General features: G+C 40.2%; 1 protein-coding gene across 1 annotated transcript in view; it reads left to right on the top strand.

Annotated features, from left to right (window-relative positions):
- The first annotated feature begins 4,226 nt into the window (after window positions 1-4,226).
- unc119b (unc-119 lipid binding chaperone B) overlaps window positions 4,227-16,980 on the top strand; it is a 40,897-nt gene continuing 28,143 nt past the window's right edge. The window contains exon 1 of the mRNA XM_078421184.1: window positions 4,227-4,600. Coding sequence (XP_078277310.1) covers window positions 4,411-4,600 — 190 coding nt within the window. The 5' untranslated portion in view covers window positions 4,227-4,410. The remainder of the gene's footprint in view (window positions 4,601-16,980) is intronic.

Genomic DNA, 16,980 nt, shown 5'->3' with positions numbered 1-16,980 from the left:
TGAGAAAGAGCTGTTCAGCAAAATATTTATTCCTGCTGTGACTCTCATCAGCACTAGGAATGATCACCACAACAGTCGGTTATGGATGATGCTGAGAGACCAGTGAGTCTCGTTTAAATCACTTAATTATGAGGATATTTATTAAGAATACCTAAATAATGGACCCCCAGAGGGGATGAACCAGCCTTTTCTAAACAAGCACTTAATGAAAACCACTGGTTTGAGTTGAACTTGCTTGTCATCCCACTGGGAAAATTGTGGAAGGAGGGGCTTAAAATATTATCAGTAGGAACCACAGCATTGGATTTGGAGAACACTAATTAAATATTTCAGTCTCAGTGCTTCTAATAGGATAATAGTCCAGCAGTATCATGCATTGGAGCAGTAGCATGCAATGATAAGTTTGGGATCGAAAATTTAGACCAACATTGTGACACATTCCCAAATTTATGTAAGACCCATTGAGATGGTACTTTGTATTGCACAGATATTGTTGTCATAGAATATAAATTGGCAGTGATGGGGAGGAGAGGGTGGATAGAAAGGGTCATTTGCGGAATTCTAAAAACAGTGCTGAACACTTGAAAATCAGCTTAATCCACAGTACAGCAGTATAGTATCCATTTCTGGGTGTCTAAATACTCACCAGGAAATTCAACCCTGATATTTTGGCAGGATTTTTTTTGTTTGTGCTGGTATCTTTATCCCCACGGTTTTTCCAAATGGGGCATCACAAATAATGCACATGCAATATTAACCTCCAACATGATCTCTAAACTCACTAGGTTTAAATAATCAGTCTGAAGGGCCTCAACCCGAAACATCACCCATCCCTTCTCTCCAGAGATGCAGCCTGAGTTACTCCAGCATTTTGTGTCTATCTTTGATTTAAACCATCATCTGCAGTTCTTTCCTACAGGTTTAAACAATGTCAGTTCTTATTTACTTACAGAACAACAAGCTGTTATTAGTCAGAAGAGGGGTCGTTATTTGGTGTTGTCTGCAAACATATGAACCATGCAAACAAAACTTATCACTGTATCTCAGTATATGTGACTATAATAAACCAAAACCAAACTCTACATACATTTACTAGTTCCCCTTTAACTCTGTTTGCTACTTCCTCAAAGAATTATAGCAAATTTGTCAAATAGAATTTATAAAACTAAAACTATTATGTTATGATTTTCTACATGTCCTTAATAATGGATTCCATCATTGACTGAGTACAACCAATGCATTCACTATCTCTGCAGCCAGCTACATTAAGTGTCAATGATGCAGGCCAGGAGGCCCAGGCCATTCGCCCCATTACTTCAGATGGTATTTTTCTCCTAATTCCCCAATTGTTTGAAGTTCTTCGTTCCCAATAGCCCCTCACAACATCAACAAAGCAAACAGAGATAAAATGTAATCAGGGAAAGTCAGACTGGTCGGAGAACTGGGAATGGGGAGGGATGGAGAGAGGGAAAGCAAGGGTTACTTGAAGTTAGAGAAGTCAAAAACATAACGCTGATTCGTAAGCTACCCAAGCAAAATGTGAGGTGTTCCTCCTATTTGCGCTGGGCCTCACTCTGACAATGGATGAGGCCCAGGACAGAAAGGTCAGTGTAGGAATGGGAGGGGGAGTTAAAGTGTTTAGCAACCAGGAGATCTTGTAGGTTTAGGCGGACTGAGCAGAGGTGTTCAGCGAAACGATCGCCGAGCCTGCACTTGATCCTCTCTCCTACGAGAGTTCTGTATCATCTGGTAAATATCCTCTGCAAACTCTCCAAAGCCTCCATATCCATCCTGAAATAAGGCGATCAGAACTGCACACAATGTTCCGAATGCAGCCTAACCAAAGCCCTATAAAGCTGCTTCATGACTTCCTGACTCATATACTTAAAGCCCCGACCAATGAAGGCAAGCATATTATATGGTTTAATAATCTATTATTATTATTGGGATATTTTTATGTCTTCTACTAAGACTGGTCCAAAATAATTATTACTAATTTTTGCCATTTCTCTCTTTCTATTTAATTCTCCATGTTCACCTGCCACTTTAGCTACTCTCTTGCTTGTTATATATTGAGGAGCCAAAAGAGTAGAGGTTAAGAGTTTTTTTTGTTTTTTTGTCATTGTCGTTGTTAAATGTACGTTTTGTTTTATTTTTAATTCTGTGTATGTAGGGGGGTGGTGGGGGGGTTGGGGGAAACCTTTTTTTCAAATCTCCTCAACGGAGATGCGACCTTTACCGTGTCGTATCTCCGTTCGCGCTACGGCCTAACATCGTGGAGTCGGCGGCCTCCAGCTGGGATCGACCTCAAAGACTCCAGTCGCAGGGCCTGGACTTACCATCTCGGAGGCTTCGGCCGTGGGCCCTGCAGACCGCAACATCGGGAGCTCGCAGGTCCCTGGCTGGCGACCGGCTTTTGGGAGCTCCAGCCGTAGCAGCTTCGACCGCCCCGAAACGCGAGGTACGATCAACCCGCCCGCAGGCCCTTCATCGCCCTGCGTGGCCCGGCCGCAGCACTTTACATCGCCCGGTGGGGGCTCAGGACTTTCATCGCCCTGCGTGGCTCGGCCGCAGCACTTTCCATCGCGCGGTGGGGGCTCAGGACTTTCATCGGTCGGCTCGGCCCTGGGACTTTCCATCGCCCGGTGGGGGCTTCAAAAAGTTGGGAGCCTCGATCACCTCGTGGCACCACGGGAGAAGAATGAGGAGGAGATAAGACTTTGCCTTCCATCACAGTGAGGGTATGCCTAGAGCAATCACTGTGATGGCTGTTTTGTGTAAAAAATTATATCTGTGTGTCTTGTGCTTTTTAATGTCTACTGCCGGACCCTGACGTGAGAGGACGCTGGCGTTGAGTATTCGCCGCTTTTCCGTCAGGATAGTTTGTCTGTTTGTTTCTATGTTAATTGTTTTTGTAAAGCGCTTTGAGCATGTGATAATGCGCTATATAAAATAAATGGATTATTATTATTATTATTAAGAGTAAAATGAATAAGAATAATCACCACAGAAGATTGATCCAAAATAATTATTTAACATTTCCGCCATTTCTCTCTTTCTCGTATTTAATTCTCCACGTTCATCTACCATTTTAGCTACTCTCTTACTTGTTATATATTCTTGAGCCAGTATAGTAAAGGTTAAGAGTAAAATGAATAAGAATAATCATTACAGAAAGTTGATCCAAAATAATTAATTAAAATTTCTGCCATTTCTCTTTCTTCTAACTAATTCTCCACACTCATCCACCACTTTAGCTACTCTCTTGCTTGTTATGTCTTGAGGAGCCAAAAGAGTAACGGCTAAGAGTAAAATGAAGAAGAATAATCACCACAGAAGACTGATCCAAAATAATTATTTAACATTTCCGTAATTTCCCCCTTTCTTGCAACTAATTCTCCACATATGTCCACCACTTTAGCTACTTTCTTGCTTGATGAGCCAAAGAGTTAAGATTAAGAGTAAAACGAATAAGAATAATCATTACAGAAGACTGATCCAAAGTAGTTATTTAAAAATTCTGTCACTTCTCTCTTTCTCGAAACTAATTTTACACATTTATCCTCCACTTTAGCTACTCTCGTGCTTATTATATATTTTTGAGCCAATAGAGTAAAGAGTAAAATGAATAAGAATAATCATTGCAGAAGAATGATCCAAAATAATTATTTTGCATCGTATGGGAGGCGCATTCCCAATCTCGTTGTACCCCTGTACAATGACAATAAAGATGTATTGTATAGTATTGTATTGTATTTTAAAATTCTTCCATTTCTTGTTCCTCCAAAATGGAATTTAAACTGGAGGTGGCGGACTTAAGCAAGAAGGGCTTCTTGGAGGAGAAGAAGAGTTACTTTAACTTTAGTTGCGTGTGGTTGAGTAACTCTTTGTAGGGTGAAGACTATTTCATGCTTTAAGTAATCTTCTCTTTCTTGCAAACTGATTCTCCACATTCATCCACAACTTTAGCTACTCTCGTGCTTGTTGTATATTCTTGAGCCAGTGGAGTAAAAGTTAAGAGTAAAATGAAGAAGAATAATCACCACAGGGGTAGGCAGGCAGGTAGTTGTGTTGGGAAGATGCAAAGTGCCAGATGCCCTGTGCAACCAGCATGTCCTCGCTGCCTCTCTTGCTCTGCGCCGAGCCGGGATCGGCGTCTGATTGGCCGAGAGTGACCCCTCGGCGACCCCCCAGCGCCGCCTCTCCATAGATACCGAGTCTTACCGACCGACCGCCCGCCATTTTGCAGTCGGGCTCCCGGGGCCGCTGGACTGGGCAGCAGGACGGGCCGCTGGAGTGAGCGCCGTGGAGGGAGAAGGGCCCGGGAGGGGAAAGCTCGGAGCGTCGGCTGCCAACGGCTTCGAAGTTACTTTTTCTCCTCCCCCCACTCTCTGGGCCGCCGCCGCCGCGATGAGTAACTCGGAGAACCAGACGGACGGTAACGAGACGAAGAAGCAAGGAGGCAGCGTGCTCAATAGGATAAAGAGCAGGAAGAACCCGGAGCCCGATGGCTTGATGACTCCGGTCACCGAAGCCGAGTTATTGCAGAAGGACTGCATCAACCCGATCAACGTACTGTGCCTACACAATGCCACCGAGAGTAAGAGTCGGCTTCAGCCTGGCAACTGGCGGGTGGTGTCTGGCTGGGTGGGTGGGTGCTGGTGTCCAGGGCAATCCAATTAGGCCCTGGACATGGGGAGATCCCCGTTAAAACTCGGTAGCAATGCCAAATGGTTGTAACGTGGCCACAGTCCAGTGTGTCTTCTCCTCACCATTTGGCACTCTTGATGTATATTCACATTAATTAATTTATTCTGATCCATTAAAAGAAGCGCGCTGCTGCTCAACATACATATTCTGTTCAGATTTGGCGATTCCCAGTAACTACCGGGAAGGTAGTAATACAAATGTCCTGGAAGATATACACCCACGAAGCAACAACCCCTTCCCACTATCAGCCCTTTACAGTTTTTTTTTGTTTTAATTAAATTTCAACATCAGGTTATCTGGTAAATTAACGTTGCCTTTAACTTAATCATATTCACCCACGCCAAGCTATAGTAGATATCTAGGATTACGTGGAACAATTAGTATCCTTAAAAATATTTTAGAACAAAATGTTTACAGACTCCAGTCTGGAAGTGCAATTGTGCAAGGGAATATGGTATTAAAGAACAATATTGGCCTTGGTCAGTACATCAAAATTACCTTCAACCTAATTTGCCAATTCGGTGTTGACTGTTTAACATGCCAACGGCATGTATTATGCTATAGTGAACTTTGTGTATTATGCTCACTGTTGGAAAGTGGTACAAATTCAAAACTTGAAAACGGCCAAATTATTGTTGATCTTACCAAGGCATGGTTTCTTGTACTTCCCTTTTCAATAAAAGATAGAAAAAAATTGCATTTAGACATTATTGGCACACTTAAAATACAAGTTATTCAAGCACTGTCCCTTTTTAGTAATACTGCCACAGGCTGTTGGTGATATGACAATTGAACATCTGAACAAACAGAAATGAAAGCAGCATTTGTAGCATCTCACTACATTTTCAAGTTGTTTCAGCAGCTGTACATATTGTTTATCCTCTGGTTAGCACCTGGAGTTCGTGTTTGAAAACAAAATATAAAGCAGCTACCAATATTTTGGGTCTTGGTAAAGTTGACTTCTTCATGATTAGCTTCACTTTAATGTTTGTAAAGGTAAAATAGGTACTATGATTGTGGATTTCAGTAAAATTTACTTTAATTTGGTAGAATAAAGACCATTCATAATTACCCTAATACACTCTGTATGAAACAGATCAGCATTGTGTAATCAAAAAACAATTTAATATGATGTGGGCCCTGGAAGTTACAAAGAAGCAGAGGATGTATATCAAAGTAAAAAAGGAAATTGGTGATATCAAAATCAATACAATGATCTTAAACATCTTGTTTACGAAATAAAGGGGTTTGGTCCTCCATAATTTCTTATGACATAGAAGGGCATTCAGGCCATTGCATCTCTGTCGGTTCTTGGAGCATTGCTGTTGGTCTGATTTCCCCAACTTTTTTCCTATTCTGTCGAATCTCCCAACTCTCCTGCCACGCTCCTACACTAAGAGTAATTTATAGTAGATAATTAACCTACCCTCCAGCAAGTCTTTGGTATGTGGGAGGAAACTGAGCAGTAGGGAGAAATACTAAATATGATGTAATATTGTTCTTGTAAACAAAGAAATGGTGGACATGATGAATAATTAGATTACAATTATCCTTTCCATAAAGGAAAATATCTTATGGAAAGTACTGTTGGAAAAGGAAATTGCTAAAATATTTAAGAGTCATAAAGAAAATAATGACACAAGAAACCAATCTCAAACTAGATGGTTCAGATTGTTGGGCCCTAAAGGAAGAATTTTTATTGAATCTTTCTGAACCTGAACTCTCCAATCGTCACAATAATAAATGCAAAATTGAATTATTTTACTCTAAATTTGAAGCTACCTTGTCAATTGCTTCTGCCACTTGCCCCCTTGCTCTGCATCATCAATACCAATACTGAAACAAACTTTAAGATTACCCCAGCTCTAAACTTGAACTGATAACTTTCCCTACTTTCTCCACTACATTCAAAGTTAATCTTGCTCACATATCTGTTATTCTTTTGACATTATTCCCACTAAACTGCTAACCATTCAACTTTTCCCCGGCTTTTATGTTAGATGTTATAATTTAAAGTTTTCTTTCATCAATTATAATCCCCCATTCTTCATATAGCCCATCTCCATAAACCTCTGAACTCTCTGAGAAACAGCATCACCTTTAATATGTTTCTTCAATGTTTTTGAATGTGATGTAACACCTCTTTCCCAGAATTGAATTCCAAAATAAAGTTTCTGTGCAGCCACCATACAGTTAAATCTATTCTCAAGTCACCACTGACATTATTTGTCACAGGATATATATTGCTCTTTTTTTGTCTATTTGTATTCTTTGCCACAGTGACCATCTCTTCTTTGCCACAGTGACCATCTTAGTTATCCAGCACATACATTATCATGTTTCACAAACCTGCTGATGATACTTATCTCTACCCCATTCTCATTCATCCGCTACCTCTAAATCGCGAGAGCTGAAATTTCCTCCTTGAATATTTAGATGATCTTTGGACCACACCGTCAATAAGCCTGTTTATTTTTATCCCCTTGGTTTGCCAAAAACCACCTCAGCTTATCTACCACTGATACCTTATATTCCTTTGTTTTCTTTCCACCCTCCTTCATTCTACCCACAGCCATCTTGATGTCATCAATGATCCTCTTTTCCTTGCCTCATTTAATTTATCATTCCATTTATCCATAATCATGAGCTCCTACCTGATTGAGAAAGATTGTTTCCCTGTACTTGCTGTCAAATGACACAATGGTTTTGCTCTCTCCATAAGTTGGTCACTTCTTCCAGCACTTTGCATCTCTGAGGTGGTTGTCTCCAACTCCTTCCCTCTGAGCATTCCTAAATTTAAGTGTTTCACCTTGGTAGCATTTCATTCAGCTTCCAAAATCTAAAAAGAATGTGATTCCATAGTTTCCTATGAAGAAGGGCCTCGACCCGAAACGTCACCCATTCCTTCTCTCCATAGATGCTGGATGTCCTGCTAATTTACTCCAGCATTTTGTGTCTAGCTATAGTTTCCTTTAAGCTGTTTCTTAATTGTCATCCTTCTGGCCACACTTTTAATCATGTTTTCATTTTTGTGATTTGCTGTCAAATTTTATTTTGATTATGCTGCTTAGAAAAGTCTAGGAATGCTTTGTTATGTTAAAAGTAGTATATAAATTAGTTTTTTGGGGTCAGTGAGCACATTGCAAGCACCCAAGCTTATAATCTTCTGAAGTTCTTTAGAGGCTCTCTTTTGATAGTAGCGTTTAAGAAGCTTTTAGATAGGCACATGGATATGCAGGGAATGGAGGGATGTAAATTGTGTACAGGCAAATGAGATTAGTCTTTCTTGGCATCATGTTCGGCACAGACATTGTGAGTCGAAGGGCCTGTTCCTGTGCTGCGCTGTTTGCTGTTCTATTATTGGATGTTTGTGTAATGCCACTTTCCTGTTTAAGAAAAGAGAAAAGCAAAGCAAGGAATTGTAGATCAGTTAGACTTGCTGCTACTGGAAAATTAAAGTCAGTAATTAAGGACTAAACCTCTGAAAAAAATCTGCTGTATATAAAATTAACAAAGAATTGCAAAGGAAAGTTTGCATGTATGAAATCAATCAACTTTTTTTTAGGAAGCAGGAAAAGTGCTTGAAAGGAAAGCATTTGCAGGCCTATGGGAGAGAGTGAGGCAGTGAGATAAACAGGATTGCTCTAGCATAGAGCTGAAATGGACACAATAGGCCAAATGGTCTCTTTCCACTCTGTAACACTTCAGTGATTGTGAGAAGTGTATACATTTGTAAATTCCTACTGATCTTCGTCCATTGAGTCCATGCTGATCTTCGAGCACCTATTTGTAACAGTGCTACACTAATGCCATTTTGTTTTCCCCATATTTCGACTCCTCATAGTTGCCATTGGTCTATGCACAAAGAGCTTCAGAACATAGGTTTCTGACGTTGTGAGGCATTAACCACTACACCATCGTGCTGTGGTCCTGAATATATAAGTGAACAGGGGAACATCTGTGGCTGTTTATAGCATGTTTCAGAAATTTGATAAAGAAAGCTCAAAAAAATCTCAACTAAAGTTAAAGATTGTAGAATCGAAGGATAATTATTGACTAGATTAGGCTTTGCAGGAGACAGGATGGAAAACCGAGATAATTGGTGAATACTCAAATAGTAGATGGGTGAGAAACCAATATTCAAATTTGTCAGAAACCCAAAGCCAAGCGGCAATGCTTGAAATGTAAAGGAAGCATTAAAATATAAAGAAATGAATAAATGCATGGAATGGTCAAAGCTGTGGCAAATGATCAAATGTGAGGTTATTCATATTAGACATAAATACAATCAAATATTAAGAGGTATGGAGCATCAGAAGTTCATGACACATGGGGGTGGCACAGCGGTAGAGTTGCTGCGTTACAGCGCCAGAGACCCGGGTTCAATCCTGACCATGAGTGCTGTTGGTACGGAGTTTGTACGTTCTCCCCATGACCATGTGGATCTTCTCTGGGTGCTCCTGTTTCCTCCCACACTTCAAAGATGTAGGTTAATTGGCCTCGGTAAAAAATGGTAAATTGTCCGTGGTGTATACCGGCATTTGAATTTACCCCGTTTCCGTGGATTTCCGCATTTTTAAAATTCATTTTCCATGCTTTTTGCACGATTTCCGCATTTTTCACTTCGCCAAAATCGCGTTTATCAATGGAGAAATCAGATCGAAAAAAGAAAGAAAAACCCCCAAAAAAACTATGTATAGACTTGTAATGAACACTAGGGTTCCGCTAGAGGTCGCTAGGTGTTCTGCGAGAAATCCCCCACGCCATGGAAGTCTCACTGAAAATGAGGCACCTAGGCTGGGCAAGGCAGCCAATGTCAACCTCATCGGGACTTCCACGGCCGATCGATAGGTTGAATTTGCAACCTGCGGCCGGGGCTCTGGAACTCCAGCCCAGCTGGAGCCAGCACAAGCCGACTTCCTTGGCCGGCTGGATAAACCAAGAGTTCCAGAAAATCAGTGGTGGAACTGTAATGAGTAAATATTAAATTTAAGTGCAAGATTATATAACTAAATTAATTAAGACGGGGTTAAAATATGAAACACAGCTGAAAAGCCAATTACCACCTTTTTGGGCAGATTATCAATTAATGTGCGAATTTTCTTAAATGTTATTGATATACAGTGACATATTCACATTATTTTGTAATGTCCGTTTTTACTTTGAAATGCATTAAGAGGCTTGAAACTGGTAATTTTATATGTAAATTTTCAAAAAAACCCCACTTTTTTGACCCCTGCTGTACGCATCACGCAAGCGCTCAGCTCTTTTCCTCTATATTTTTTCAGTAACCGCTCAGCTCTTAAGCGCACAGCTCTTTTCCTCTGTATGCTTGTGTATAGGATAGTGAAAGTGTATGGGGATTGCTGGTCGGCATAACCTACATACTAGCATGCCTTTGGGATCAGAAAGGCAATTGGAATCTCTTTACCAAAACACTTAATTTTCAAAAGTAAAGGCATTACTGATCTATTTCCATTTGCCATCTAGTAAACGAGAGAGAGTGCAAAAGGATAAATTCAGATATGACTACCTAAATACCAATACAAAAGGACCCCAATATTTTTATAAATTACCTGGCTTCAAACTTTTGCATTAATTTTTTAATGAACAGTTATGGTTCCTGGTGCAGAACCACTTTCTAAAACTTAGCAAATCACTGCGAGTCAAACGATGTGAAATCGGGCCCTTTGGCCCAACTTGCCCACACAGGCCAACATGCCCCGTCTACACTATATTTATATTTTTATTATTTATTTTCATATTTCAGATACAGCGCGGAAACAAGCCTTTTCGGCCCACCAAGTCTGCACCGCCCAGTGATCCCCGCACACTAACACTATCCTACACACACTAGGGACAATTTTTACATATACCCAGTCAATTAACCTACATACCTGTACGTCTTTGGAGTGTGGGAGGAAACCGAAGATCTCGGAGAAAACCCTCGCAGGTCACGGGGAGAACGTACAAACTCCTTACAGTACAGCACCGTAGTCAGGATCGAACCTGAGTCTTCAGCGCTGCATTCGCTATAAAGCAGCAACTCTACCGCTGCGCTACCGTGCCGCCCTAGTTCCACCTGTCTGCGTTTGGCCCATATCCCTTAACCTATCCTATCCATTTGCTTGTCTAAATATTTCTTAAACATGTGATAGTACCTGCCTCAATTACCTCTGCCGACAGCTCATTCCGTACATCTACCACCTTTTGTGCAAACAAAAAGTGTAACTTAAACGGTGGTCAGAAAGTACAATTTGCGTGATAACAAATGCTATTTAGGCTATTCCACTTCTTCATATTCCGACTCCGCTTGGGTTGCTTACAACCCAAAAGTACGATCATTAGATTCTCCAGTTTTAGGTAACTGGCTGACAAACTTCCCTTCCCCCTTTTCCCCCCTCTTTACCATGTGCACTCTTTCCCCTTTCCATCCCCTTTCACCAACATTCCATGCTGTGGCTTTACATTTTGTGCATTATCTTTCCTAACTCCATAATCTCTCATTTTTTAAAAGTCTTTGGCAAATGGTTGGACAAAGGCCAATCAAATACTCCCCTCACCTGCAAATGCGGTATGAACCTGAAATGTTGCCTATCCATGTTCTCCAGAGCTGCCTAATCTGCGATATTTAGGCTAGGATCCACTGCTGGCCTACTTTCAGTTTACCAAACTTCTCTTGAGGAGGGATGTGCTTGTGTTTTAGTTACTTGGGGAAATCTGCTTCTGATTGCAATGCAGTTGCTTCTGTAGAAAATACCTGTTTATGTATGATGGAAGCTTTTGGTCAGATGACATATCCAATGAGCTAATTAGTCACTGACAATTGCTACAGGGATTACATACAGACAAAGGTTAGTTGGATGATGCATAATGAGTTGCCTTGATGGTGCAGCTTTGGGACAGGTGAGAAAATTAAATTAAAATAATGCAGTTCTTGAATAGGCTGTTCTTTGATCCTTGCAGGATTTGGTGGGTAAAATCTGCTTGTTGCTGTCTTGGTGCTGAAAAGTCTAATTACATCTAAGATAATTTGATTAGCAACTTTAATTTGTATAGTTAAAAACTTTTCTTACCATGCTGTGCCGATGATTAATTTCTGTATTAATCCCGTGTTAGCTACAAATCAGTTTGTATTGATCCACTGATTTTTCTGATGCTGAGATGGGTCAGGTCTTGGTTTGCCGCTTATTGGAATGCATGTTTAAGGTTATATGTGAGAGTTTGATATGACAGCTTTCTCTGATAGATTAATATTAAGCCCTATATGTGATATCATCTCTGATCAGCTCTTACAAATGCAGACTTGTTACAGATATTATCACATTATGTATAGACTTGGAAGATGTTTTTGTACATTGTAAAGAAATAGGGATGAGCTCTTGATAGATTTCCCATGGCTTCAGAAAATAATGTTTATTTATTTTGCCTTATTTTCGTTGATAGTATCTGACAAGTTTAACTTGACATTTGGTACCTAATTGAAATATCACCCACAATGAGTCACTGCATTTATGGGCTATATTTTACACTGAAGCATGAATTTTGTCATTTAACAGTGCTGTGAGATTGATTTAAGTGGATTTTTAAATGTCAGAGAATTGGAATACCATAAAATAGCAAGCTATCAAATATTCTGAGCCAGGCTGTAATTAAAAATACAGTAATCACAATGGAATTAACACTGCTCAACTAAATTTAACTAAATGTGGGTGTGTGATTGGTCACATAATCGGTGAATCAATTCTGCAGGAGACCATGTTCTTCAAACGCATTGCCTTCAGACCAAAGAGAAAGTTGTGCTTACAGACTGATTATGGTTACCGCAGAGGAGATTTTGTTTAAAGTTGGTACATTTCTTTGAGCATTGGTCCTTTCAGCTCAACACTTCAACCCATGCAGTTTCTTACATCATACGCAACCTGTCCTTATGTTGCCGATTTGATTCTTGTTCTAATTCTCATTCTATCTTTTGAGATTTGGTTATTGAAAAGTAAGCCCTTTTTTTGCTGCCTAATCTGGCGAATATTCTTTGATTCATTGATATGATTCCTCAACCTTCACACACCTAACTTCCTAAGTGGTAGTCCTGTTTAGGAAATGAGAATTTTTACCAATGATTAAAAACAGATTTTTATTTTGGTATTGGTGTGAAGTATGTATAGTTATGGGTTTTAAACAAATACAAAGCCGAAGTGTGTTCGCACTTAAATTTCTGTGGTAAGCTCGTTTGTAGTTATGGCAATCCTGATAACTTGTTTAAGGGGAGCAAAATAATTGTGCAAATTAAATTTAACATGAGGAGGCAGCTTAATGGAAATGTCATAAGCAGCCAGACATTTTGAAGGCCTTTTGAAAGGCTCAGAATCGTCAGATGCTTTTGATTAAGATTGAAAGCCGAGGGTACTAAAATGCCAGACAAGTCTGAAGATAATAGAAACCTAATGTACATGTTTGTATTTGTTGGCTGCTGACTCTAGATAACTCTTGATGTCATGTATTTATACGAATCCTTGCAGGAGATGAAACTATAGCAATTTCAGCAGTGGTTTAATGCTATCAAAACATATATCTGGTGATATTTTATCTGCATAACAACGGCAGTTATACGCACAGCAAATATCTCTATTTTGTTCTGTTGGACATTATGAAGATAGTTAGCACAACTATTAGCATGGTTTGCAAATTTTGTTGGTATCATTCTGTGGATTTGGTCAATTGATCGTCTTGATATGTGTGGTTTACTGTTAAGCTATTAAAACTTTAACCCCCAAGCAAAATACTATAGGTGGTAGAATTATGAGAGGAAACAAAAAATGCTTGAAATACTGAGCAGATCAGGCAGCATCTGTGGAGAGAAGAACAAGATTCTCATTCCAGGCTGATGACCTTTCAATAGAATAGTCACGCTATGATTTGCTGCTGCTAATCCAAAACTACACTTAGCTGATGTGTGGATATTCTCAGTTTAGATTTATCATTGTCACGTGTACAATGAAAAACTTGGTTTTGCCTATTATCAGTCAAATCAGATAATAGTGCACATAAATATAATCAAGTCAAAATCAAGTACAATAGGTAGAGTAACGGAAAAGAAACACAGTGCAGAATATAATTCTCAGCATTGTTGCGCAACAGTTCCAGAGATAAGGTCCACAATGAGACAGAAGAGAATCAGTCTGCCCAGAGGATGAGGAGAATAGAACTATACCCTCGTTTACAGAAGGACCACAGAAGCCTGAAACAGAGAGGAACAAGCAGTTCCTGAGTCTGGTGCTGCTTGCTTTCAAGCTTCTCTGTCTTCTGCTCAGTGGGAGCGGAGATGAGAAGGAATGACTGGAGTGGGAGAAGTCTTTTATGTTGGCTGCTTTCCCGAGGAAGTGTAAAGTGTAGATGGAGTCAATGGGGAGGAGTTTGGTCTGCGTGAGAACCTGGAATGCATCTGCAACAGTGCATTCTTGCAATTTTGAGAAGAGCTGGTTAAAAACCAAGCTGTGATGCAAGCCGACGGTATGGTTTCTTCGGAGTATCTGTAAAAGTTTATGAGTTATTGGAGATATGGCATATTTCCTCGGACACCCGAGGAGGTACAGTTGTTGATGTGTCTTTTTGAATGTCACTTCAATGTCGTAGGTTCACGAGATAGTTGGTAATGTTTACACCAAGGCATTTGAAGTCCGACCATTTCCACTTCGGCATCATTGATGCTGAATGGGGCATGTACTCCACCAGGGTTCATGATGTCGATGATTAGCTCCTTTGTCGTTGGAAGTGAGGGAGATGTTGTTTTTCCAACACCATATTACAAATGCACCTTGTCTTACAATGGGGTTACGTTCCGATAAACCCATCGTAAATCGAAAATATCGTAAGTCGGAAATGCACTTAATACACCTGATCGCGTGGCTGACTGGGAGTTGCGGCTTGCTGCCATTTAGTTTAGTTTAGAGATACAGCGCTGAAACAGACCCGTTTGGCCCACCAGCGATCCCCGCACATTAACACTATCCTATGCCCACTAGTGACAATTTACACATACACCAAGCCAATTAACCTACATACCTGTACATCTTTGGAGTGTGGGAGGAAACCTGAAGATCTCGGAGAAAGCCCATGCAGGTCATGGGAAGAACGTACAAACTCCGTACAGACAGCACCCGTAGTCAGGATCGAACCCGGGTCTCCGGCGATGCATTCGCTGTAAGGCAGCAACTCTACCGCTGAGCACCATCGTAAAGTCAAAATATCGTAAGTCGAGGAGCATCTTTACTAAGTTTCCTATCTCCTTCCTGTACTCCATCTTGTCATTGTTCATGATCCAGCCACCACAGTGGTGTTATCTGAAAACTTGGAAACTGAACGCATCCTTGCGAGGTACCATTGTTGAGAAATATTGTGAAAGATATCACCAATCCTCGCTGATTGTGGTCTGCGGGTCAGAAAGTTGAGGATCCTGCAGCAGACGCATCTGTCCAGGAGCCTGGAGGTGTTATTGGCAATGTCCCAGCGTGCTTTCAGAGGATCAGCTTTAACATTGTGTAGTTACTTGCTGAAGCAGGGTATATTTCACTCTACACATCCTTATGTGCTTCAAAAATACTAATTATTCATCGATATCCTTTTCGTTGTAGGTATGTTATTCCTTCTGACAAGCCCATTGGTGCAATGAATTGTTGGGATTCAATGAAAAGATGCATATAATAATGCACATGAAGCCTTTTGAAGACATCTGTGCTATTAAGACAACAGCAAAGTGATTGCAATGAACTTAAGCTTAAATTATTGCCTCACTTCCATGTGATGATATATGCTTATCTAAAATTGAATGTGTAGCAGGGACTGCAGGGCTATAAAATTCACCATTAAACAGCACATATGAGACTGTAGTATATGGTTATTACAAGCTATGGCTTGTAAACATAGTTTACATGGCAACTATGACTAGAGGAATGTTAATGTAATGCCAAGTCTTGGATATGTCAGTCTTGGACAGAGCACCTGGAGAAGATAATTTTGAAGGATCTTTATGTTGATGTTGAATGACATGTAAGACATGTTTTTATTAATCCATGAATTGAGTGCTTGAGTTTATCCCTGCAGAATATGAAGCAGGTTATACAGAAGAGCAGAGAACATAAAGTATTGAATGCACCAGAATTCGATTATGTACTTCAGGTAATTGAAGCAGATATACTGAATATGTTTATACGAAATAAATGAGTTGAAATATAGCTTGCATAAGAGCAAGTGAGAGTACTGAGAATTGCTTGTAGATTATCTTGTGTTTTCTCACCAATGACGTAATGTTTATACCCAATCTTGGAAACTTTCTTCAATTCCACCTGATAAGCTCACTTCGATATTTCTGTATATTTTCTTTTTTTGATTCTGGAAGCAGCACGATTTACTTTTCAGAATATGGCAAATCCAGCATTTATTGCTCATCCCTAAATGTTAAGCCATGTCAGGGATCAACCACACTCTGCAGAAAGACATTATAATTCGGGCTGGTGGTTTCTTTTGCAATACTTCAAGTTATTTTCTTTTGAATTCTAGATTATTCAAATTCCACACCTGCTTTGCTAGGACTTGAACTCTGACCAGTAAGTGATTATTAAAATATCTTTCAATTTTAACTGCAGCCTGCAAACCATTTGAATAGTTGACAGAAAATGTGTCAACTCTAACTGCAATTTTGTCAATGTAAATATTTATAATGGCCCAGAGGGATTCTGTCGAGAAAATAAATCCCAGGATTTGGATTTATTTGAACTCTGGCTAAGGGAGCATCATGGGTGGGTGTATTATTAGTGTCAGAGTCATATAGTCATACAGCGTGGCAACAAGCCCAACTTGCCCATGCCGACCGCCCTATCCCATCTACACTAGCCCCAGCTACCTGCGTTTGGCCCATATCCCTCTAAACCTGCCTTTCCATATACCTGTCTAAATGTTTCTTAAACATTGTGAAGTCCTGCTTCAAATACCTCCTCCGGCAGTTCGTTCCATACAACCACTATCCTTTGTGTGAAAAGGTTATCCCTTGGTTCCTATTAAATCTCTCACCAAGGTATGTCCTCTGGTTCTCGATTCTCCTACTCTGGGCAAGACGCTCTGTGTGTCTACCCGATCTATTCCTCGTGATTTTGTAAAACCTCTATAAGATCAGCCCTCATTCTTACCGTGCTCCAAGGAATAGAGTCATAACTTGCTCAACCTCTCGTAATAGCTCTTATGATGGAATTGAGTTGAAAACCAAGTCATGATTTT

The sequence above is a fragment of the Rhinoraja longicauda genome, chromosome 25 (genome assembly GCF_053455715.1).
Source record: "Rhinoraja longicauda isolate Sanriku21f chromosome 25, sRhiLon1.1, whole genome shotgun sequence".
In the NCBI taxonomy this organism is placed as follows: domain Eukaryota; kingdom Metazoa; phylum Chordata; class Chondrichthyes; order Rajiformes; family Arhynchobatidae; genus Rhinoraja; species Rhinoraja longicauda.
Note: the sequence above shows the minus strand (reverse complement) of the source record. Positions and strands in the feature narration are given on the sequence as shown.